The sequence below is a fragment of the Hibiscus syriacus genome, unplaced genomic scaffold (assembly GCF_006381635.1).
Source record: "Hibiscus syriacus cultivar Baekdansim isolate YM2019G1 unplaced genomic scaffold, ASM638163v2 tig00002919_pilon, whole genome shotgun sequence".
In the NCBI taxonomy this organism is placed as follows: Eukaryota; Viridiplantae; Streptophyta; class Magnoliopsida; order Malvales; family Malvaceae; genus Hibiscus; species Hibiscus syriacus.
In genome coordinates this window covers 978,543-1,002,986 of record NW_024061957.1, presented here as the reverse complement: position 1 = coordinate 1,002,986, position 24,444 = coordinate 978,543, and the positions used below count along the sequence as shown (strand labels likewise).

At 33.4% G+C, this 24,444-nt stretch overlaps 5 protein-coding genes and 1 long non-coding RNA gene across 6 annotated transcripts; 3 read left to right on the top strand and 3 right to left on the bottom strand.

The window, feature by feature from the left end:
* Window positions 1–740: 740 nt before the first annotated feature.
* On the bottom strand, window positions 741–2,002 carry LOC120164981 (chloroplast envelope quinone oxidoreductase homolog). The gene is made up of 3 exons (XM_039174597.1): window positions 1,878–2,002; window positions 1,535–1,762; window positions 741–1,445 (listed from the first exon to the last, which is right to left on the bottom strand). The coding sequence occupies exons 1-3, from the start codon at window positions 1,941–1,943 to the stop codon at window positions 756–758; spliced, it is 984 nt and encodes a 327-aa protein (XP_039030528.1). The 5' UTR covers window positions 1,944–2,002; the 3' UTR covers window positions 741–755.
* A 1,446-nt stretch (window positions 2,003–3,448) lies between these two features.
* Window positions 3,449–4,098, bottom strand: LOC120165002 (PLAT domain-containing protein 3-like). Its single transcript, XM_039174609.1, has 2 exons — window positions 4,006–4,098; window positions 3,449–3,937 (listed from the first exon to the last, which is right to left on the bottom strand). Exons 1-2 carry the CDS (start codon window positions 4,072–4,074, stop codon window positions 3,485–3,487), a joined length of 522 nt encoding a protein of 173 aa, XP_039030540.1. The 5' UTR covers window positions 4,075–4,098; the 3' UTR covers window positions 3,449–3,484.
* A 697-nt stretch (window positions 4,099–4,795) lies between these two features.
* Window positions 4,796–7,136, bottom strand: LOC120164960 (chloroplast envelope quinone oxidoreductase homolog). Its single transcript, XM_039174582.1, has 3 exons — window positions 6,975–7,136; window positions 6,052–6,279; window positions 4,796–5,587 (listed from the first exon to the last, which is right to left on the bottom strand). The coding sequence occupies exons 1-3, from the start codon at window positions 7,038–7,040 to the stop codon at window positions 4,898–4,900; spliced, it is 984 nt and encodes a 327-aa protein (XP_039030513.1). The 5' UTR covers window positions 7,041–7,136; the 3' UTR covers window positions 4,796–4,897.
* A 4,107-nt stretch (window positions 7,137–11,243) lies between these two features.
* LOC120165013 lies at window positions 11,244–12,500 on the top strand. Its single transcript, XR_005519776.1, has 3 exons — window positions 11,244–11,335; window positions 11,473–11,522; window positions 12,193–12,500. It is a non-coding gene; the product is annotated as an uncharacterized LOC120165013 (long non-coding RNA).
* A 4,024-nt stretch (window positions 12,501–16,524) lies between these two features.
* On the top strand, window positions 16,525–18,839 carry LOC120164939 (U-box domain-containing protein 9-like). The gene is made up of 2 exons (XM_039174564.1): window positions 16,525–17,004; window positions 17,512–18,839. Exons 1-2 carry the CDS (start codon window positions 16,717–16,719, stop codon window positions 18,595–18,597), a joined length of 1,374 nt encoding a protein of 457 aa, XP_039030495.1. The 5' UTR covers window positions 16,525–16,716; the 3' UTR covers window positions 18,598–18,839.
* A 2,079-nt stretch (window positions 18,840–20,918) lies between these two features.
* Window positions 20,919–24,246, top strand: LOC120164949 (serine/threonine-protein kinase OXI1-like). Its single transcript, XM_039174575.1, has 3 exons — window positions 20,919–20,929; window positions 22,849–23,299; window positions 23,384–24,246. Exons 2-3 carry the CDS (start codon window positions 22,890–22,892, stop codon window positions 24,240–24,242), a joined length of 1,269 nt encoding a protein of 422 aa, XP_039030506.1. The 5' UTR covers window positions 20,919–20,929; window positions 22,849–22,889; the 3' UTR covers window positions 24,243–24,246.
* Window positions 24,247–24,444: the final 198 nt, after the last annotated feature.

Below are 24,444 nucleotides of genomic sequence, written 5' to 3'. Positions count from 1 at the left end.
AAGAAAGTCTCTTTTGTCTACTATCTTAAGCTCGCATGGGGTGCTTCTATATGTTTTCTGTGGGAAGAACGCAATAGAAGCATATTTGAAGGATGCTTTCGAACTAAAGATGACCTCCTAACTTGCATCAAAGAATGTATAGGAATCAAACTTAGGGGAAGAACATTAATAGATTAACTTTAACCTCTATTTTTCTTGGGGTTTTGATTAAAACCGATCGTCTCTTTTGTCTGTAGCTTGTATAAATGTCTTGTGATCGGTATTTTTGTAGCATTCTATGCTTCCTTAGGTAATAAAATTGATGAATTATCCAAAAAAAGAATCACTATAAATTTTCAACCAAAATGTAAAGAATCGATACAACCAAAATTTAAAAGTTTTTAATTAATATTTAAATTTTAATATTATAAAGAAAATTGAATTCAAAACGTAATTTAATAATAAAATATTGATTTGAATTTATTGATGAATCATATATTAATAATTATAGAATAAATTCAATAATTGAGAATAAACTCAAGGTTATTAAGAGCACAAAATCTAATTGTCCATAACATCATCTAGAATTTGAATTACATTAAACAAAAAATTGTAAAATTCATAAGAAAACAAAGTACCAAATAACATTACCTCCTACCCAACATTTGCATTGTTCAAATACAAAGTACTTGTGAAATATGCAAATGACTCATCATAAGCAACCCAAATCACTCTGAAAAAGTAAAGCAAATTATATATGAAGCAATGTTCATAAACTAGAGCTCCACAAGAATCTTGCCAGTGGCATGGCCGTCAATGCTCTTGCCCCAAGCTTCTCCAGACTTACCTAGAGGATGCTTTGAATCAATTACTGGCTTAAGCTTTCCTGCTTTCACCAACTTCACAAGATAATCCAGGTTCTCTTTCTTAGGATCCGTAAACACGAGAATGAGCTTCTTCTTGGAGCATGTGATCTTTTTCACAGCAACACTCATCATGGTACCAAAAGCAGGAGTAGTATCTACCACCTTTCCTTTTGGAGTCAGGTTAGCCGCAAAGGTAGACCAGGGAATGTTGTTTGTGCAGTGGATGATTATGTCGTATTTGCGACCGGAAGGGCTCTTCAGAGCCTTTCCTTCAGGAGTCTTGTAGTCAAGAACCTCGTCAGCCCCCAGGCTCCTGATTAAATCCGTGTTACGAGCCCCACAAGTGGCTGTCACATGGGCGTTTGCAAGCTTTGCCAACTGAACCGCATATGTTCCTACACCGCCTGAAGCTGCGGTAACAAGGACGTTTACTTGCGGGCCGCTTCCATCGAGTTTGAGGCCAGCATGCTGTGTGATTGACTGGTGAGCTGCGAGGCCGGCAATCGGCAAAGCTGCAGCTTCAAGGGAGGATACCTCCGGAGGCCTTGGAACTGTGGAACCCTCCTTGGCCACAGCAAATTCAGCTAGTGCACCTCCGTTCTGTCATTTGCAAAATACATTCATATAATAAGATTAGTTGGCATGCTACTATACAATTTGTATCCAAAAGAGCAAGTATGAGTGCTTACACCAAGTACGGCAACGACTTTATCGCCGGCTCTGAAACGCTTGACTTCTGATCCAACCTGCACGATTTCTCCTGCAACATCCGTACCAGGAATGTGGGGGAATTTGCGAGGTAAAAAAGGGCGGGCTATCCCATTCTGTATTTTCCAGTCGATGGGGTTAATACTAGCTGCCTCTACTTTGATCAAAACTTCATCCTTTTTCGGACTGGGAATCGGGACTTGAACATGCTGCGAAGGCATCAAATTCACGGGCATTAGAAAAACAGATCACCAGCAATTGGTTTTTAAAGTTTATCAAAATACTAGTAATTGAGGGAAAAAATGAAAGAAGCAAGTAGATTACCTTCAAACCGTCAACTCCTCCGCCATATTTACTGTATTGAACGGCACGCATCAGATTGTTAGCCATTTTAGTTTTAAATTTTCGAAGGGAAATGAAAAGCGAAGCTGTTATTGAAGTTGGTGGCAATGCGAAATCAACAATAGAATCTGAGAAAGAGGAGGGAAGAAATAGAATTGGATGGTGTTATGGGATGGTATATTTTTGCGTCAGATTCTTTGAATTTATGGTAAAGTAATCCACACTTGAATGAATGTCTCTCTCTCTCGAATCCGAATGAAATAATTGACTGCGCGTTGCTATGGAACCGAAGTTGATGTTCCGGAAAACATTGAATTTGATTAGTCTACGAAAACAACACGCACTGAAAAGTAACAATTTCCTGCGTTCCGACATCTCTATTTATCATTAAATATTCATTAAACTAGTATTACAAATCAATATATATTAATTTAATTAAAATTATTAACGTAATTATATCTTTAGACCAAACAAGAAAATTCTAGATGTATCTAGATTATCGATGCTAGGTCTGGCGGCTGTTTCATTTTTGTCTGTGGCCGTCGCTAGCATGTACGGAGGTACTAAATGTTAAGTTTAATATCATTTTTTTTCACGAAACAAATTATTTCAATAGTTAAATGAATTATAGGTTTAAGTAAAATAGATATTACGTATTTTGTTGTAATCACTACGAATTAATCAAAAATATCATAATTTTTTATTGAAGGAATTAATTACATTAATATGAAATTAGATAAATAATATGCACTTTTATCATCTTGCAAGGATGATCTATTATACGCTGATCGTTTTATTTTCGATTTGTTCCACCTTGGGCTTGCATTCATATTATTTTGTTATCTGATGTTTTTGTAAGTTAGAGGATGATAGCACTAGGTGTAAGGATAGCAGCGGATCTTAAGAAAATAATATTTTAAGTTTTTAAATGTAAATATTAGTAAATTAAATTTTACATTTTAAAATATGATTTTTTTTGTTTTGAAAATTTAAATATTTAGATAGGAAATGGTTCGAGGGTGTAATATTTATATCTTGCAAGAGAGCAGGCAATTTCCAAGTATTTTCCAGAGCTACAACAATGTAACTATCTCCTTCAGTACATGAAACGTCGCTGGCGGCTTTTACCATAAGACTCTTTGAAAATTTTCATTAATTTTCATTTTTTAATTAATTATAAATTAATATATGTTTTAAAGATTTTTATTAATTTCTAAATTCTAAATTTTCATATATCGCCTAGATATCATCATTCAATGTACGTAAAGGCAAGTGTTCGATCAAATGGTACGAAAAATTTAAGTTACTTAAATTAATAAATTATATTTTATTCTTTAACGCAATTTTTTTAAAACTCGAATCGAATAAAATATAATTCAAATTAAATCAAATAAATAATAAAATAATTTTTTAAATCGGACGAACCGCTGAATATAGAATCATAACACTCCATATTTTTATTCAGAAATATCAAAAATGCAAATCACTCCAAAATAAGTTCACCAATCATCTTTTATGATCGATCCAACCATCAAAATACATTTAGAAGTTTTTCACCGTACATAATAAAGACTCATAACATGGTAGAGCTAGACAGTAGACATACGATCACGGCGACGATCAACAGGAAACTCCGAGGAACAGTTGTTCCTGATGGCCGTGAGGTTGTAGGGTGAGGCGTCGAGCGCCAACCATTGCTCCACCGTGAACAGCTGCTGGCTACAAGGGGAATGGACGTCGGTGACGGTGACCTCCACGTAGTTACAGTACCATCCATGGCCTGGACCCGACCCATCCGAGGTTAAGTTCATGGAACATACAGGGGAAGACAAGCAGCGTCCCCTACCCGAGAAGATGTCCAGATTACCCCTCTCGAAATAGTTGTGCTCTGGCTCCATTAACCCGCCCCAGGTTTCGAGGTTGCTGATCTCGACGAACTCACCGTAGCCATCTTGGAGTGTTAAACTGATGACGGAGTCGGTTCCGCCTTTGATGATTGATCCCGTTCTTATGTAGAGGGAATAAACGCAATCTTCTTCATCCTGCATGCAAGAGATAAATAGGTTAGAGATGGTGGAGGGAATTATCGGGACTGTTGAAGGGTACTTACGGAAAGTGCGACGGTGGAGAGAGATAAGAGGAGGAAGAAGGAGAGTATCAGCTGCGTTGGGGTCGTCATTTTTCAAGCTCCTTCTAAAGAAAATTATACCTGGAGTGTATAAATAACTGGTAGTTTTAAAGAGCACATGATATATTTTCAATAGAGTAGATGGATCCAAATCAATGTTACCATCTAAATACAATGCCACGTATATGAATTTTTTAAGGATAAATCATTTCGTATACCATTGAACTTCAGATGATGTATCATTTATATCATTAAATTTTTAGTTCTAATTATAATCTTTGATTTTGACTTTAATTATATCATTGGATTTTTAAATTTTAACAACAATATTATATGGACTGATTTTTCTATCATTGTGGTGAATTACATAAAATGATGTGTTTTGGCATGTATATTAATGTTCAAAACGATGTCGTTTAACATTAAACTTTAAAGTTCTATTGATTTTACTATTAAACTAAAAAATGTTCAGTTTTAAATACTAAACTTTTTCAATCATTTTTAACAGCCAATCACCACTATCACCGATCATATTTTGTAACAAGATCAATATTATAAGATTTATATTTCACTCTTTCTTCTATCAATTGCCTCCTGTTTTTGTTCACTCTACAAAATCTATGCTGCAATACATTGACATACTTCAAGAGACCAAAAAGATTATTAAAAATATTTAAATTTATAACAAAACAAAGGGTTCAATAACATTAAATCTCAGCAACATTGTTCACATACAAAAGACAAGAATGATTACGAAAACAATAATTCACACACCAACACTTGTGTTGTTCAAAATACTGAGTACCTATGATTATACAAATGGTTCATTAGCAAACCCACTCACAGAAACTTAATCAAGCTAGTGTATCATAATCTAGGGCTCCACAAGAATCTTCCCGGTGGCATGACCTTCAATGCTCTTGGCCCAAGCCTCTTCAGCCTTGGTTAAAGGATGAGTTGAATCGATTACCGACTTAAGCTTTCCTGCTTGCATCAACTTAACAAGATAATTGAGGTTCTCTTGCTTAACCGCCGTAAACAAGGGTAGCAGCTGCTTCTTCGCGAATGTAACCTTTTTCACAGCAACACTCATCAGAGTCCCAAAACCAGGAGTGGTATCTACTACCTTTCCTTTTGGAGTCAGGTTAGCCTCAAAGGTAGACCAGGGAATGTTGGCCGTACAGTGGATGATTATGTCGTATTTGCGACCGGATGGGCTCTTCAGAGCTTTTCCTTCAGGAGTCTTGTAGTCAAGAACCTCATCAGCCCCCAGGCTCCTGACTAATTCAATGTTACGAGCCCCACAAGTGGCCGTCACGTGTGCGTTTGCAAGCTTTACCAGTTGAACCGCATATGTACCAACACCTCCTGAAGCAGCGGTAATCAGGACATTAACTGGAGGGCCGCTTCCATCGAGTTTGAGTCCAGCAAGCTTGGTGAGTGACTGGTGAGCTGCGAGGCCAGCAATTGGCAAGGCTGCAGCATCCGCGGCGGATACCTCTGGAGGCCTTAGAACTGTCGAATCCTTATGAGCCACAGCAAATTCAGCTAGTGCACCTCCATTCTGTCATTGCAAAATGCATTCAAATATTAAAAGTTAAGTCATTCTATCTAGAAGGACAAAACCCACAGTCGGCAATATAACAGCAGTTTAAATTCAAGGGATGACATGACACAAAACTTCCATTTTCTTTCATTCATTCAAACAGGAAGCAGGGCGATCAACTATTAATTGCTTGAGCCAATAGCCTAAGACCTAAAACACAAACGCCATCAACTATTATCCAAATTCTTATCTATTATGGTAGCATGCTTCTTCCACTTCTTTCTTCAAGCAGAATCTCCCATTTATAGTTATTCACCGAAAGATTAGTGGGATACTAGCGTACAACTTGTATCCAAAAATACCCAATCATTCACATTAGTAAGATACGAATGGTGTTTATTGAAGAAGAAAACCTGCAAGATGGCTGAAAATTTGAACAAGTAAAATAAATAAATTCCAGAAAAATAAGAGTGACTACTTACACCAAGTACGGCAACAACTTTGTCCCCAGCTTTGAAATTGTTGACTCCTGCTCCAACCTGTACGATTTCTCCTGCAACATCCGTACCAGGAATGTGGGGGAATTTGCGAGGTAAAAATGGGCGGGCAATCCCGTTCTGTATTTTCCAGTCGATTGGGTTAATACTAGCCGCCTCTACTTGGATCAAAACTTCATCTTTCTTTGGACTGGGAATCGGGACTTCAACATGCTGCAACAGGCATCAAATTCACAACAGTGAGAAAAACAGTTCACCGGTTTCAAATCAAGTTTAGCGTTGTTGCAAGAACTGGGAAACAAATTCAAAGCTCTGGCCAAACGAATGGCTATCATCTGTTTCCATACGAATGGAATCGATGAGTTGAAGAATATTCAAATTTGATGTCCAAATTATTTTTCTTTTTTCTTTTCACGTCAGTGAAGGAATCAATTCACAACACCTCGATTTCACTTGGAATCAAAATCCTACAAAATAAAATTTTGAATAAATATATAGAAATTCGCGAAGTAGGAAGTATATAGATCCGGAGCCTCTATCCCGAGTACGAGAAGAGCAGTAACCGATGGCGGCGACACTGAGCCACCGGACGTGTACAGAAAATCAATTTTCCCGCAAAATTGATTCTTATTTGTTAGATTTCAAAATCAGTTTAATTAATAACTTGGCTTCAAATTAAAGTCTACGGCCCTAATTTAATTTACTAATTCCGAAGCTCCTTCTCCACCCTTGTTTACATCCACACAAGTAACAAGCCTACATAAGGACTAGATAAAAAAAGTAATTAAAATCTCCATTTTAATAATGAAAAAAACCCTCTATATTTCCTTGTATTCAAACTTTCTAACTCTAGAAAAACACTCTTAACAGGAAAAAAATAATAAATATCAAATGAGCAAGTAGATTACCTTCATATCAGCGACTCCTCCACCATATTTACTGTATTGAACTGCGCGCATCAGATTCTTAGCCATCTTTTTCAAGTTCGTCGGAAGGCAAAGATCTAAGAATAATATCAGAGAGAGAGAGAGAGAGAGAACCAGATAAGGATCGGATGCTGTTAGCGTATGGTAAATTTTGGCGTCTGATACTTTGAATTTATAGTAAAGTAATCCACACATGAAATATTTGAAATCTTTCTTTCAAACCCAGATCGACACAATTGCTTGCGTCAGGATGTGATGTTCTAGAAGACGTTGAATTTTTCATGAGTCAATGAAAATGAATACAGTCAGAGTAATATTTTTTTTTATGAATTGCTTCGATAATATATTTGTCAAATGAAACTAGACCTGGCTTTTTTTATTAAATATTTCTAGCCAATGTTGATTGTCAAAGTGTTTGAATTGAAAACTTAAATGACATTTTATCAGTACATATCTTAACGAAGTTGGCTTTGATTATGTAACCATAGTTTTGATTATTGTTTTATTTGCACTAACGACAACTTCGCAGGGACCAAGATGGTGGAGACGATGAGAATGGTTAAACGGAATTCCCAATATTATATGATAAATAGCATTGTCCTCCTGTCATAGATTCTTGTTTCGATAAAGGACGAAATTGATATACGACCGGTTCTTTATATATCTATGTTTTCACCTGATCGTCCATATGTTTATCTTTAACTAAAACCGTCCAAGATGGCCTCCAACCATCAGAAAAAGTAGATCTAACACGAAGACACCAACTATCCCACGGGGTTCGAAACCGAGAAGTGGACTTTGCCGAAGAGAAACAATGGAAAAGTTAAATTATAGATGTAAATTTTATTTTAATAAGTATTGATCATTTTTAAATTAATATTAATTTTATTTTTAAATTTTAATATAAAATTTAAAATAAAAATAAAATAGTGTGTTAATTGTATGGGTGGTCCACTCATATAGTAGAGGTCATTAAATTATATTTAAATGATTATATTTGATTACTGAACGTTTAAAAATTATTAGATAATTATAAAATTTATCAAATAATTATAAAATAATCATTAAATTCATTAAAATTTTGGAAATTTATCATTGACATTTATTAAATTATTACGAACTATTTGTCAAAAATTTATCATTATTATACTATTATAATGACCATTTTCTATAAGTTCAATAAATTAAATTGATCATTTAATAATTTTAAATAATTTAATGGTCAGAATTATTATTTTAAAATAGTTAAGTAACTTCTGTGTAATTTAGCCAAAGATAAAGAAAAGGACGTGATGAAGTGGAGATTCCCTTGGGTGAAAGGGATAAGATTATTTACTCCTTATGGGGATAGAAAATCGCAACAAAATAATTTTAATCTATTATTTTTTTAAGTTTTTCGAGTCTAATATCAAATAACTTGTTTTCATTCTTCATACTCTTTATCCTATGAGTAACTGATAATCGCTTTTATAAACATTATTTTTTAAACTATTAACCTCAAATGAAACATGTTAATTGTAACAACTCAAATGTTATCGTTAACAATGAACTACTTGTAACCATTATAATCTAAATATCACCATTAACATGTTTATATTGAAGTTGATCTTCATTCATTATAATTGATCAATACTAATTTTTATTATTAATAAAAAATCGTAACACATTTACCTTGTTTTATATATAAAAAAAACAAAATTTAAAATATCATTTGAGCATAATAATTGGGGGCATATTTTAATCAATAAAAATACTTGCAACCAACTGTTTCTTTTTCGTTTGGTCAAAGTAAATTAAAAACTTTCAACCAATGAATTAAAATTGTTTCGGTGGGTTGGCTAGCCTTTCTATAATTTTAGATACGGATAATATTATATTCGCTACTTGTATTTTAATAAGATATTTAATATAACATTTATATTTTTAAACTATATAATGTAATATTTATTTCTTTAATAAAACATTTAATATTATATTATATTTTATCAAAATATTTATAATGGTGCATAAACAACTATTCCATATATTATTATAGTATCTAAATTAATGTCGTTAATAAATGTCGTACACAAATTATCACTTCTTATGTTAATAAGGTATTTGAACTGACACGATAGATATTTAATATCATATTAAATTCTTAATCAGAATATATATGTCATATAAATTATTTTAAAAGTATATATCAGATTAAAAGAATAAAAAATTAAAATATAAATACATAATGTAACGTTGCCTTCAGTTATTAGTATAATCTAACTCTTTCGGATTTTCTGGTTAATATATAACATAGTTGCCAACTTGGCATGTAACATTCAAGTATTATTTTTGTTTTGTGTTGCAGGTTCACACAATTGTCGGAAACATATTATACAAAAATCACTGTCACTTATTTATTACAATATCAGTTATCATTTTGTTAACATTGTCATTACTTGCCATTCACGATTGTCTTTGTTTGGTTTTGGTTTAACAGTCAAAATAAGATATAATACAGATTAGGGCTCCCTGTTTACGTAAAGCAAAACAAAATAAATAAAAAGGTAATTATTTTATCATTGTTTGAGCTTGTAATTATGTAGTTTTATTAATAAGACCACTGAATTTCGAATTTTTTGGGTAAACTACTCAAATGGTCACTAATGTTTGGGTAAGATTTTGTTTTCACCACTGATGTTTCAAAAGTCACAAATCGGTTACTAACGTTATTGTTTGTTACAAATTGATCACTCGACGTTAACAGACGACAGAAAACGCACGTAGACCGTTTGCTGCTTACCTGGATGGTTGATCGCCACAATGGAGAACTTTTGGGATCCCCTTGACCGGTGTTTTATCAAGTATTTAATAAAAATTTAATTAAAAAATAAAATAACGGGGGGAAATCAAGGGAAATTTTTAAACCTTTTCTTCTTCCATTCTTCACTTGTAAAGCAGCTAACAAAGTAAAGCAGCTCGACATGGATCGAGAAAAATGCCACAACGATCAAGAAATCACTCACTCTTTGAGTCTCCAAGATGCCCTCGGTGCTCCATAAACTTCCCTCGTCGTTGCAATTACACCGAGGAAAGCCGGTGGTGGCGGAAGCCGATAACAGAATCGAAGAAATCAACAACTCATGAGCTATGCCTTTAACATTGCATCCAGATGAACCGTTTCATCCCTTTCATTTAATCCATTTATTCATACAGATTTCATGCTATTTGGAAACACTTTACAGCTCTTTGTAGCAACGACATTATAATTCCAAACCTCAATTCTCATTGCTTGCAATGGAAAAATGCAGAAAAATATGAAATTTATAACAACAAAAATTCATTTAATGATCAGAGCATCCTCCACGCAGGGAAAAAAACCAGGAACCAAACAAAAAACAACCCATTTCGTCCGATAAACCCCATAAATGCAGGCTGAAAATCATATAAAAAAGAAAACCCAGAAACCAGAAGAAGGGCAGTAAAAATAAACCACCTTTCAGATCTTTTGATTTTATATGACATGCAAAGCCAAAAGTCACAAGTGAAGAATGGAAGAAGAAAAGGTTTAAAATTTCCCTTGATTTCCCCCGTTATTTTATTGTTTAATTAAATTTTTATTAAATATTTGGTAAAGCACCGGTCAAGGGATCCCAAAAGTTCTCCATTGTGGCGATCAACCATCCAGGTAAGCAGCTAACGGTCCACGTGTTTTCAGTCACACTTGTTAATGGTGTTAACGCCGAGTGACCAATTTATAACAAACGATAATGTTATTGACCGATTGTGACTTTTGAAACATCAGTGATGAAAACAAAAAATTACTTATACATTAGTGACATTTGAGTAGTTTACCCTTTTTTTGGGGTGGGTGGGAAAGGAAATTTCACCATTACCTTAGTTTTATATCTTAAATTTGAAGGGCCTAAAAATGAAAATGCACCATTTAGGGGCAGCCATGGTCGTTTCCAGTCCCTCTGCTTCCGCCATGAGCCCCCGTGTCAAACTGTCAATGAAATGTTTTAAGAATATTTTAGAGTATAGATATTTGATCTCCAATTCCATCATAGTATAAGGACTAAAACCATAATTAAACTATTTATAAAACTTGTAATTGAACATCTAAAATGACCCTAGCCTAACATAAAGGCCTTGAATGGAATCGAAGAAGGAATACCATTTCAGCCCATTACTGTTACAGACGTCGTTTCTTTGGTCCGTTAATGAAAATATCCAAACAAATACCAAAATTCTACAGTCCGAATAGAGTTGCAGCGAAGAGAAAAAGAAACTAAAAGAAATGAGGTTCGGCAGCGCGTTTAAGGTAGCTCGGATTTTGCTTCTTCTGCTGGTTATTTTCCCATTCGGTGATGTTTCAATTCCAATCAATTTTTTTGCTCATTAATTATACCGTCTGATTACTTTCTTTTGTGTTTCGATTTAATCCATTCATATTAATGACGTTTGATTATTGTTTTCTTCCACCATCGCTTCGATTCTTCAGTGAATGCCAAGAAGTCAGGCGATGTGACCGAGCTACAGATCGGGGTCATGGTATTTCTTTAAATACGTTTAAACAGTTTTCTTTTGTATCTGTTTAGTGATTTAACCTGAGGTAAATAAAAAGTTGTAGAACGTGTCTCTCATTAGCTATAACTGTGATATGGAGAATTTTACAGTTCCCTAGTTAAGCGTTCTTTATATATAGAGAGAGGGTGCTATGATCCACTTGCACAATATAATTTTTTTTAGTTTTATATTTTTTTTAATACTTAGTTTATATGAATTTAGTTTCTGAGATTAAAATACTTTTCTCGTTTTCGTAAGTATCTCTCATTTTCTATCTGTGATCTTATATGTCGTTTTCACTCATTCAATGATAGTAAAACTTTTAAGTTTTACACCTTATCAACGGATCCTACTTGTATATATATATATATATATATTATTCATAGCAAGGATTATTTCTTTCCTGCTCCTGGCTAATTCCTAATTATCTGTGAGCCTGGAGTCTGTTACTTACCTTTGGAATCACATCAAATGAAGAGTTTAAACTATTAAACTGAGTCACTAGTTTTTACCTTTTAATTTGGTAACTGTAGTGTTAGTTCCTAACCTTGCCTTGTTTGTTAGTTCATCACTTCATGTATTAGAAAAAATTTTCCTTTTTATTCCCCTTATTTGGTTTCTTGTGATCTTAATTATCTTTAGTATTTTATCACAGCATAGGCCCAAATCATGTGAATTCCAGGCTCATAAAGGTGATAGAATCAAAGTGCACTATCGGGTATGATTGCTTCAACTTGATTTTTAATTTTGATCAATCTTGGATTTTTTTAATTTGGTGTTAATAAATGGGCTAAAAGATTTTGAGATTGCTGCATGTCAACTTGTTTCAACATTTCGGTCATGGTTCCTTTCGTTTGATTCTGAAAACAGGAATTTGGTTTAGTAATTTTCTGCATTATATTTCAAATTTCAGAGTAAAGTGCCATAGATTAGGATAGTTTTGTGGGCATCGTGTATTGTGGTTAATGGGGTTTGTAATAATCCTTTTTGATAATCAAGTAAGGGTAAGTACAAGATAGTATCTGTTTAAAGATAACACTCAATCATTTGACATTGATCGCTCGTACCCTTGACATTGTCGGTGCTCAAACCCGAGACCCTCAAGGAATATCAACAATTCCTTTACCACCGAGGTCACAGGGGTTCGTGCATTTTTTTAATATTTTAATGTGATCTTATAATTATATATTGAATCTGGTTAAACTCACGTACACCTTCTACACAATATTATTTGAATTCGTATCATTTAAGAATAACATGAAGTTGTTTACCATTTCTTGAGTTCGTGTCATTTACTTGAATCTAAAGGACCAATTTGTGTGTTATGAATACTTCACTCATTTCACTTGGACTTTATATTAGTGCAGCAGCATTTTGATAAACATATAGGAATTCGTACACGAGATTCCAAAAGCTAAAATCCAAAGTTTATCCAACTCATCAACTCATTCCATCCATTCATCTATAAGTTCTATCTCTATGTATGTATAACGTATAAAGCAATTCTATCTTTGTTCTCCATCCAAACCATACAAAAGGTCCCATACCTCTCACTGTACCAATGGACGTGTCCTCGACTGTCTAGTCTTAAAAACAAAACACCAAACAATGATATAATTTACCGATGTTAAGAGTGGTTCTGAACCTATACAATATAAATGGTTATAAAAGAATAGTGTTACCGTTAATATTTTAACCGCAAATGACTAAAACAATAATAATATGTAACGTTGAATATGATTTAAAAAAATAATACTTGGATGACTGAAAATAATAGATATATGATTAAATGGATAATTTATCCTAAATTTTACTTGATCATAGAGGTGATCATAGAGGTGTTATTGACGTCCTTTCTTTGGGTATGATTGGAGAAATTATTATGTACATTCTTCTCATCACCTTAAGATATTGTCATAACCAATTAAATAATTGTACATTTTTTTTACATGTGATAATACACATAAACAAACATTGAAGTAATTTTCTCTATCCCATAAAATATACTTTGAAGATTTGTTTACATGTATTACCACATATAAAAACAATATAATATAAAATCATGTAATTGACTGAAATCATAATTTAAATCATAAAAATGATATATGTAATTTATCGTGTGATTGGATTAATTGAATAAAGCCACTAATCTTTTATGCCTAAACTTATTTGGTAAGTTATACCCTAAACCATCATTACAAATGGCATTTACTTTTTTATCTTTAGTGCTCCCCAAGATTCTTCCACTCAATTTATTATTATTATTTGGATAAATTACACCCATAACTATTAATTAGGGAGAATTTTAAATTTATTTTTGATTTTTTAATTTCATAAATCAAATCACATAATTATTAAATTATACAGAACTAATCATTAACTATTAGCATTTAATCAAGAAATAGATATAATAGTTAATTACACATTTGATTTTATAAATAATGAGAATTAAATTTATTATCATATTAATTTTATTAATTATTATATAAATTCAACTGTTTTTCTAGACTAACTGTTAAATATTAGTAAAATGTAAATTAATCAAAATTATTTAAATGATATGATTCACAAAATTAGAAGATATATTCTTCGAATCATCTTGTAGTTCCCTGAACCCCAAGAGTTCTTACCTGGCCTAACTAACATGTACTGCCATCTTACACATGTCCATGCCACGTTTCCAACCAAACTAGTCACATCATTTTATGTCTGCTTTTCAAAACAATGTCTATTTTTTTACAATATACATCTATTCTTATATTAAACCTTGAAATAAATATACGTTTCACTTTATATTTTAAAATTAAAATGGTAAAATTTAATATATGTTAAACCTTGTAATTTTCTTTAATCATTAGTAACATAAACCCTACTAAATATAATTGTTAAAATTTAATATATGAAATGCAAATAACACTCTTTTTAATTATATAATATTACATCATAAGTATATTAATTTAAAATAACAATTACACTGTTTGTATGTGTATAAGTAGGGAGCAAGTTTTGGGCAAGCGTGTTTGCCAGCTGTATAAGCCCGTGGATTTCGTGATTGCCTACATTACAAGTTGGACCATGTGGGGTCCCCCTTCCTGTGCTCCCTCGCCCTTATTATCGTTTGATCTCTTACATAAATTTTATTTGATTAATTCTCCATCACAAGTATTTTTAATAAGAACCAAGACATAAATTATTAAAATTTAATGTTTGATTACAAAATCAAATGTTAATTAATCATTTAATTATAATTAATTTAAATATTGCACAAATTATTAAACTTTAAAGAAAATGATTAGATAGACATATATGGCATAGTTTGACAACTATGTTGTAAGACTAGTACATACGACCTGATCCTATGAAACTACACGCACAATAATAACAACTATGTTGTAAGACTAGTACATGCGACCTGATCCTATGAAGCTACACGCACAATAATAATTCAATCTATAATCAAGCGATTCACACCGAAAAAAGGTATGCTTCCTATGAAGTGTTATAAAAAAAGTAGTATATAAATGATTAATTAAATTTAAATTTCATATCTTAAACCTTAAAAAGCACATCAAAATAAATTATATATCCACACCAAACAACATTAATGATAAAAGAATTATTGTTATTCCTTAAAATCATGAATTCGAGATCTATAAATGCTAGTAGCGTAAACATTTGATATAAAATAACTCAGAATTATTTTTAAACAAATATTATATTATATTATATTTACTCAAATTAACTAAAAATTCATTATAAACAGATCTAAAAGTTAATAGATATTACAATTTAAATCCATTTTTTTCATCTCTATCATAAGCATCAATTATTGCGGTTATTAAAACGAGTGTCCTTTGGCATTTTATCTTTACTTCATTAAGAGAAAATGGCAGCTCAGCTTACAGGTCAAACCTACACTCAATTTCATGAATATCAATTCAACTGATTTTCCGCTTTTTATTTAATGTTTTAAGTAATTTGATTTTCTTAGCTTTCCAATGACCTCAACATTACCACTAGACAAGGCCTTATTCATAAGAAAATAATACTATTTTATATCAATAATTAACTAATTTAATGAGATAAAATATTAATTTTTTATTAAATTAAAATAATTATAAAATAATATATGTTCTGAATATACTCAACCACAATGAACGTTCAATCACTCTTACAATTATTGATACTCAAACTCTTGACCTCTAAAACAACAACGATTCTTTTAATTATAATTCGTATAAAATATTAAATTATTTAAATACAATTATAAGTTTAAAATCTAATATCATGAATATAATAAATTCTTAGATTAAAAAGACAATTCTCATAATAATAATTTAACAATTTCTACAAATACGGGTGATTAAACTTAAATATAAATAACAATTTCTTATTTATCGAATAATATATATATATATATATATATATTGTATTTTCGATTTTCATGGCTTTGTCCCGACTAATCTAAATCGGCTCATATTGCACATCTGATTTTGATTGTTGAAGATTTTTTACATATACAAATATTTAAACTTAAATTTATTTCAATGATATCAAATTGCTTACTACTTGAATGAACCCATCAGTAAACAATATTTATGTTTAATTTATGATATGAGATATTCTAATTATGATTGTAATAAATAAAACTAAAAATAATACGAGTAAAAAAAGTTAGATAGTTGACACATGTTGGTTCATGCACAAGAAACAGTAATTAATGGACTAATGCCTAATTTTGGAGAAAAAAACTAAAATTAAAGTAAGAAAATCATGCGATATGAAAGCTGACTCTTACGTGGCGAAATCTCAATTAATTGCAAACGCAGGGTGAAAAGGCATTAAAGCGGTGAACAAACCTCCCCACCCAATTAAAAAAATAATAAAAACAGAATACTGATAAATATTGAGTGAGGTGAGAAGAACTAAGAGGAAGAAGATAGCAGAAAGTATTAACTTGTCGTTGTTGTAAACTTGTAATTGTTTTTTTTATATATATATATATATATATATATATATCGCAGTTCAGTACTGTGAAATTCAGAATATAGAAAAAATAAATAAAAGAACAAGAGAATGAAACAGACTATTCTCATTCTCTGTTGTTTTCTCCATTGATATTAGTTTAAAGGGGTTTGATTCTTTTTTGATAGGGTGGTTTGGGGTCGGAAGGAATCTGATGGCGAAAACGGGGGTGTTGAGTTCTGATCCGACGGCGAGAGCGAGAGCGGTGGAATTGAAGAAAGAATTGCAGAGACTTGTTAGGACTATCGTCGACGACGATGATTACAGCATCCACGCCGTTGATCAAGCTAAAGATGCTCTTTGTGCTTTGAGAGAACTTATGTTCAATAAACGACCGACGGCGACGTTGAAGTTACATGAAGCGGTGTCGTGTCCTGAACAGTTTAAATGTCCTATTTCTAAAGAGCTTATGAGAGATCCCGTTATTTTAGCTTCTGGTCAGGTAATGAGATTATAATTTTGTATTGGTTTCTTGAAGAATTTAAAGGAAAAAGATTTTGTTTTATAGCTTTAAGCAATGAATCAAGATTATTATACGATTTGGGGTCGTTTGATTTCTTCTTTTTCCCTTCCTTTTTTAATGAGAAAATCTGATGTTTTCCTGATGAAGGTTGTTAATTTGTTTTACTGTTTGGTGATAAAGAGAATGTGGGTGCATGAAAATGATTTTAACTTGAGATTCTGGTTTTTTTTTTCTCTCACGCGTTTCGGTTTCGATAAGAATTTCTTGACTTGAAATTGAAGATTTGAAAAGACCAAAAATTTGAAAGATTTCTGTTTAAGAAACTTGAATGATTTGGGAAAAGTAAACTTAAATTAGTAAATGTATAAATAGCATAAAATTCTTTTACGATCGATTCTTCTTGCTAGGATTGTTTCAGTTTGATGTTTATGGATTCAAGTTCACCAGTTGAATTGGTTCTTGTTTTGTTCTCATTTGGATTTGCAGACATATGATAGACCCTTTATCCAGAAATGGCTGAATTCAGGCAACAGGACTTGCCCTCGAACCCAGCAAGTTCTTTCTCACACGATCCTCATCCCGAATCACCTGATCAAGACGATGATATTCCAGTGGTGTAAGAGCCAGGGGATTGAATTACCGAGCCTAGTGCAGTGCGGTCGAGAGGAGGGCATTACCGAAGGGGAACGCGACCGTTTCTTTTCTTTGCTCGACAAGTTGTCTGCTGCGCTTCCTGAACAGAAGGAAGCAGCAAAGGAGCTTCGGTTGTTGACAAAAAAGATGCCTTCATTCCGGGCTCTTTTCGGCGAATCCGTTGATGCCATAACTCAACTGCTCACCCCACTCTCTGGAAGCAAATCTCAGAGCAGTGTTCAGCCCGATCTCCAGGAAGATGTGATCACGACACTCTTGAACCTTTCGATCCATGACAACAATAAGAAGCTTGTTGCTGAAACTCCAATGGTCATTCCCATTCTTATGGAAGCGCTGAGATCTGGAACTATTCAAACGAGGAGCAATGCAGCTGCAGCCTTTTTCACTCTATCCGCTCTTGATTCGAACAAGGCAATAATTGGTAAATCTGGTGTCACGAAGCCTCTCGTTGATCTTTTAGTCGAGGGCCATCCGTTAGCAATGAAAGATGTTGCTTCAGCAATCTTTAACCTATGCATTTTCCATGAGAATAAGGCAAGAGCAGTCAGGGATGGTGCAGTAAGGGTCATTTTGAGAAAGATTATGGATGGTGTTCATGTCGATGAATTGTTGGCCATCCTTGCAATGCTTTCGACTCATCAAAGGGCTATTGAAGAAATGGGAGAGCTTGGAGCTGTTCCTTGCTTGCTTCGTATTATCAGGGAGAGCAATTGTGAACGGAATAAGGAAAATTGCATTGCAATCCTGCACTCCGTTTGTCTTAACGATCGAACCAAGTGGAAGGTGCTAAAGGAAGAAGAGGTTACCTATGGAACGATATCTAAGCTTGCTCAAGACGGAACATCTAGAGCCAAGAGAAAGGCTAACGGCATTCTCGAGAGACTGAGAAGGGCCGTTAATATTACTCATACCGCATGAAGACACTACTCAATGCAACATCACCAAGTGCATCATTTGTAAATTCTGTTTCCAACACCCTGTCACCGGTGCCTCTAATCATCAAATCCAATTTTGTAAATCCTTGTCCCTCGTCAGAGTTTTCATCTCAGGTATAATGGTTAGCCACTGTTAATAAACACGCTGCGTGAGCTTATGTTTATAAGATGTTCTCTTTGTTTGGGATTTTACAGGTAATAGAATAATGTCTCTCTTTTTATGCTTGTCTTCCTTTGCATATTCGAATCCCAGTCATGCATTAGATTCTACTTGCACTTCATCCTTTAATTTATGCTTTGAAAGAATTGATCTTGTGCATTGACTTAGTTTAGTCCATATCCCTATGATTTTTCTATAGCGGCTGTGGATGATTGATAAATGAGAAGTAAAAGTTGAATGAACGGTCCTTAAAAAGAGTTAAATATGGAACAGGAAGAATGCGTCCATATTGAATGGTTTGGTAATTTCTGGTGTTGTGGTCCATTCCTATTTCCCTGCCTGTCCCGCCCCAAAGTCTTCAATGCAACAGTAACTGCCCCTACAATACCTAGGAAACTTAAGGTAATGCCTCCTTTTCCTCTTCTTGTAGTCTCCTTAACCTTCTTTGAGTGTTTGAAGATCTGAGTTCCGTTAAAATCGGGTTTACGATGGTGACATATACCCATCGCTTTATTAAACAAAGACTCGAGTTCATTTCATGATCCATGGTGATGGTGGAAGTACCATAGAGGTCGTTAAGGGTGTATGCTAAATCAAACAAATATAAAACCAGCAAAATGGGCCAACCATGTGCCACTGTCGACTGCTTGCTCGTAAACTCGGCAAAGTGAAACGCGCATGCTTTGTCTGCCTGCAGCTGTAATAGCCTGTAGTCTTAGACATGGATCGTGTGGTGAGTGCATACCATTTCTACTAACAAAAATATAACTGTAGGAATTCATAAATCGTGTAAATTTGAAACAAATGAACCTTAAGTTATTATTTCCCCCCCCCCCTTAAAATGAGAAAACGGGTTAGAGCAGAGGTGTTGCTTCTCTGGAGGTTGAATTATTGGTGTTGACGGGATAAGATAGAACTGAGCAATATAACTGGTACACGTGCTTTTATTTTTATTTTTTATTTTTGAAAATTAATACGAAAACATTCATAGCTAAATGTTTGAATTTCTAGGAAATTCCAAAAACAAAAGAAAAATAGAAAATTAAGTTGTTATATACATATTTTGTAGCTTAAAATGGAGAACATAAATATCCCCGTAATCATAATAAACAAAATCATGTGTATTGAAAAGATCCCATTGAAGTGACCTACTAAAAATAATAAAGGGAAGAAAACGAGTGAATTGGGATGGCAATGTTGGCTTTTCCTACCCATATCCTCATAAATGCAAGTTTTTGGTTTTAGTCAAATTCATCGGCCACTTTATAATTAACATTAGCATAGAGTTGGAGAATATTTTTCGCCGACACAAATATGAGTATTAAAGAAGCTTGAAGTCGCCTGTTTAAGGTTGCTTTTATTAATTTATTACAAATCTTCATTTGATTAGACACAAAATTTATTGGAAAATGTTTCTTGTGGACCTAAATGTTCTTATTAAGCTTTTTTATGTTATTATTTAAATTGTTTGTATTTGTAGACGTTTAGACGGGATTTATTTATTTATATTGAATGTATGAAAGTTCCTGCATTATTTTAATATATAATATTTAAGTATCTGAATGTGTTTTGACTGTATTTTTTTCCCAGAAAATGTTAGATGAAATAATAAATTCAGGCAAAATCTGAAACTAATCCTCATTCATCAGTCTATCATAATTTATAAGAAAAAATAACTATAAACGAAGATAATCAAACTAAGCTTTGATCCTGTAGTTACGAAACAATATAATAAGGAATTTGTAATTCGATTTGGTCTTAGGTGGCATAAAATAAGCAACATTAACTTAATTAATCGGTCCTTCAATTATACAAATATTTGTTGAATGCTAATTTTCTAAACATTACTTTTAATAAAAACGAAGCCAATTTTCCATATATGTGACGGGTCAAGACAATGCATGTCTTTTCAGGGATAGATCGAGGATGGAGTGTATGGGGTAATTATCTTCTTTGAAAATGTCAAATTATCGTATATTTTAAATATTTTTTATATTTTGTAAATAATATATTTTCAACCTTTAAATTTTATAAATTCTTCTCTCTTTAATATAAAATACCGCATACGTACTCCATTATCGATACCTAAATAGCAGACAAGATGAAAACATTAAATAGTTGAGAAAGGACCAGACATGAAGTTGACACACAAATTGTTTGAGACGAAGGAAGTTGAAAAACGTCGGTCGTTTGGCATGGCGGGGAAAAGGAAGCAATAGGAGATTGGTAATGAGCTGTGATACTTTCATTCATGTGAGCATCCTTTAATGAAAGATTAGCTGATGGGTTATTTTCAGTGACAGCCCACAAAACCAATGATAATTAGGATATGTCCAAACATCACAATGAGGAGGAGATACGTGCAAATTTAACCATGAATAGTATTTTTATTGTACTAGGGATGCTTAAAATAGTAAAAACCCGCAATCAATTCTGTCATTTGGTTGTTTGATAGCTAATGAAGGCTGTGATTTTGTGTATTGATGTGATATCAAGGACCTATTTCAATAATGTAATCATTTCTATGCCGGATAACAGATGAGGCTCGAAGTAGCCTAAGGAACCCTTGTAAAGGCCCAAAATTTAAGGCTGTGGCATTGTCCAATCCACACAGACGCGTAAATGGCCCAGATCTTGCAATTCACCTACGCTTGGACTAGGTCTTGCAAGCGTGCTTGGTGGAAGCTGAATGATAAAAGGCAATTGAATAAACAGGGTTTGTCGGTCAAATTGAGCAACTGAAATGAATACAACGGTCATCCTTGACGCTAGCTTTAGGGTTTTCTTTTTTCATTTATTTTGAATTATACTTAGCTTAGATACAAATGAAAACTCCTGGGCTTTCGTAATACTTTTTCTACCAACGTTTTTAATTATCTCAACCTTTTTTACCCACCACTGCCTGCCTCTTCGCTTAAACTGCCTTCCTTCACCGTACTTTAATCTATGCTTTAAGAGAGGTCAAAGCTCCTTTTTATTCATTATTGTTTAGGATATATCTAATCACGGTTTATTATTATTGAATCAAATATAGTGATAATCTTTTATCTGAGAAAAGATTATATTGAATCTTTAAACTACTAATAAAAGTTGTGGTTAACTAGTAATATAATATAAAACAAAAAAACATATATTTATTATTTATCAATGCTAAAAATAGATAATGATAATAAGAAATAAATAAATAAATTATACATTCAGTTAGACTTAATTATCAAGTTCAAATCGGGTCAAATTTCGGGTTGGATCGGATATAGATAAATTAAATTTGGATTACTTTTGGTTCAGCTTGTTTTTGCTCCAACTAAAATTAAGGTCAATTTCAGTTCATTTCCGGTTATTTCAGATTTCGAATTAATTTCGAATTATATTGTTAGGATTTATATCGGATTTCGATTCGAATAATCAATTACGAGTCAAATTTACTACCTCTAGGCGTGTTGCATGCTGAATTTTCAAAATGGGTAAATTATAAAAAAGTAGTTCCACTGAGTAATAAAGGAAACTTTATGACCAAGACAGAATTTCGAGGCAACACCGTAACTACATTATGGGAGAGAATAACTTTCTCTCCCTAATTATAGTTTAATTTCTCATCTTGATAATTGCCCATTTTGATTCTTTTGATGATATAGTACTCGAGATTGTGAATCGAAGTTCACGGACTGATGTGAAGAAAAAAATTGAAGGACCAAATTAGAAAATGTTGTCAAGTTTAGGGACTCATTAATGGTTTAACCCCTATTCATATTGCCTAAGATGCCACGTCTTCTAGAAGCACCACCACCAATATTTAAATCACCCGCCTCTAATTTTCTATTATTTGTACAGTATTAACTTAATGCTATTTTTGAAAAATAAATAAAAACACCACGTCACGTATTTACCGCCGAAATTGCTTACGTGGCGAAATCCAGTCTCGCAGAAACTCACTCTCCTTTGAATTTTGAAAACTTCCTCAGCAAGAAATTTTATTTAATTAAAAATTAAAAAAATAAATTGAAACCATTCCTTCCATATAAATTGTAGCCACCAACTAATGCCTACCCCAAACCCCAGGAAACAAACAAATAGAAGGCATTCGAATTTCTCACAGTGATCCACCAGCCTCCGCCATGATCGACGATCAAAAACAACTCGATCGGACTCCACAGCATTCAATCCCTACCTTTGATTTAGATCGCCTGGAAATCGTCACGGCTCTCGGACGAGGAGCCAAAGGAGTGGTTTTCCTTGCCAGAGATAAAGTGAAGGATGATATGTTAGCTTTGAAAGTAATATCTCGAGATTCTATCGAGAAGAAGAATGCTAAAGCTGTGAAGAATAGTAACGGAAACGAGTATAGAAGAGTTAGTTTTGAACAGGAAGTGTTGGGAACTTTTAACCACCCGCTTTTACCGAGGTTGCGAGGAGTTTTGGCTACCGATAAAGTCGTCGGTTACGCCATTGATTATTGTCCCGGTGGCAATCTTCACTCTTTGAGGAAGAAACAGACTGAGAAAATGTTCTCCGACGATATGATAAGGTAAAAAGGAAACAAAAGTTATTACAGCTAATGCTATATTTTCTCTATTTCTTGGATTGAATTTTAATATATATATTTTTACAGATTTTATGCAGCGGAATTGGTTCTGGCTCTGGAGTATCTTCATAATTTAGGCATTGTTTGTCGAGATTTGAAGCCTGAAAATATTATGATTCAAGAAAATGGCCATATCATGCTTGTAGATTTCGATCTTTCCACGAAACTTTCTCCAAGATCGCCTGAAAAAACAATGCCTCCCAACTCGGTCTATAAAAGTCCGCCTGACTCAGTCAAGAAAAAGCGGTTATTTCCGTTTGTTAGGTGCTGTAATTCTGGAATTGCTCCGGACGACGCGGCATCTCAAGCAAGCGTAAACACGGATCGTACCGACTCAGACTCGGTAGAGAAGTCAAACTCGTTCGTTGGAACAGAGGAGTACGTGGCGCCAGAAATCGTATCAGGTAAAGGTCACGATTTCGCCGTGGATTGGTGGTCACTAGGGATCGTCCTTCACGAAATGCTATACGGAACGACGCCATTTAGGGGATTGAACAGGAAGGAAACGTTTTACCGGATTTTAACTAAACCACCGGAACTCATTGGCGAGCCGACGTCGTTGAGGCACTTGATAAGGAAATTACTAGAAAAAGATCCAAAGCAAAGGATCACGTTGGAAGGAATTAAGGGACACGATTTTTTTAAGGGGATTGACTGGGATCTGATCCTGCGAATCCAACGGCCACCATATATTCCCGCACATTCAGAGGAGGAGATTACAGTGGAGGAAAGTGATGGAATAAAAAGATTCGATGTCGAGTTATTTGTCCAAGAAACATTCGCAAACGGCGATGGTGGTAAACATGACGTGAATCACAACACCGACGATTCCCAGAAATTAAACAACAACAATCCTCCACAACATAACCAATTTTATGTCTTCTAACTTTGCATCATTAATTATTATTTTGTTCTTTTAATTTTAATATAAATACACATAATTCAATTTATGAAATATGAATCAAATTATAGATATAATTATGAGTTTTTTTTGTAATAATTAAGAATTATTTAATATGTTCTCAAAGTAAATTTGAAGAAAGTATAATATGTCTTATGATCCATTCAAAACGCTCATGTGTAGGCTT

Excerpts from the sequence above, each read along its gene's own strand:
- LOC120165002 (XM_039174609.1), bottom strand. The coding sequence starts at position 4,074 with ATGACGACCCCAACGCAGCTGATACTCTCCTTCTTCCTCCTCTTATCT. Across the intron at positions 3,938-4,005 it reads TCTCCACCGTCGCACTTTCC|GATGAAGAAGATTGCGTTTA; the intron begins GTAAGTACCCTT and ends TCTTGCATGCAG.
- LOC120164960 (XM_039174582.1), bottom strand. The coding sequence starts at position 7,040 with ATGGCTAAGAATCTGATGCGCGCAGTTCAATACAGTAAATATGGTGGA. Across the intron at positions 6,280-6,974 it reads GAGGAGTCGCTGATATGAAG|CATGTTGAAGTCCCGATTCC; the intron begins GTAATCTACTTG and ends TGCCTGTTGCAG. Across the intron at positions 5,588-6,051 it reads AAGTTGTTGCCGTACTTGGT|AATGGAGGTGCACTAGCTGA; the intron begins GTAAGTAGTCAC and ends TTGCAATGACAG.
- LOC120164949 (XM_039174575.1), top strand. The coding sequence starts at position 22,890 with ATGATCGACGATCAAAAACAACTCGATCGGACTCCACAGCATTCAATC. Across the intron at positions 23,300-23,383 it reads TTCTCCGACGATATGATAAG|ATTTTATGCAGCGGAATTGG; the intron begins GTAAAAAGGAAA and ends ATATTTTTACAG.
- LOC120164981 (XM_039174597.1), bottom strand. The coding sequence starts at position 1,943 with ATGGCTAACAATCTGATGCGTGCCGTTCAATACAGTAAATATGGCGGA. Across the intron at positions 1,763-1,877 it reads GAGGAGTTGACGGTTTGAAG|CATGTTCAAGTCCCGATTCC; the intron begins GTAATCTACTTG and ends ATGCCTTCGCAG. Across the intron at positions 1,446-1,534 it reads AAGTCGTTGCCGTACTTGGT|AACGGAGGTGCACTAGCTGA; the intron begins GTAAGCACTCAT and ends TGCAAATGACAG.
- LOC120164939 (XM_039174564.1), top strand. The coding sequence starts at position 16,717 with ATGGCGAAAACGGGGGTGTTGAGTTCTGATCCGACGGCGAGAGCGAGA. Across the intron at positions 17,005-17,511 it reads TTATTTTAGCTTCTGGTCAG|ACATATGATAGACCCTTTAT; the intron begins GTAATGAGATTA and ends TTGGATTTGCAG.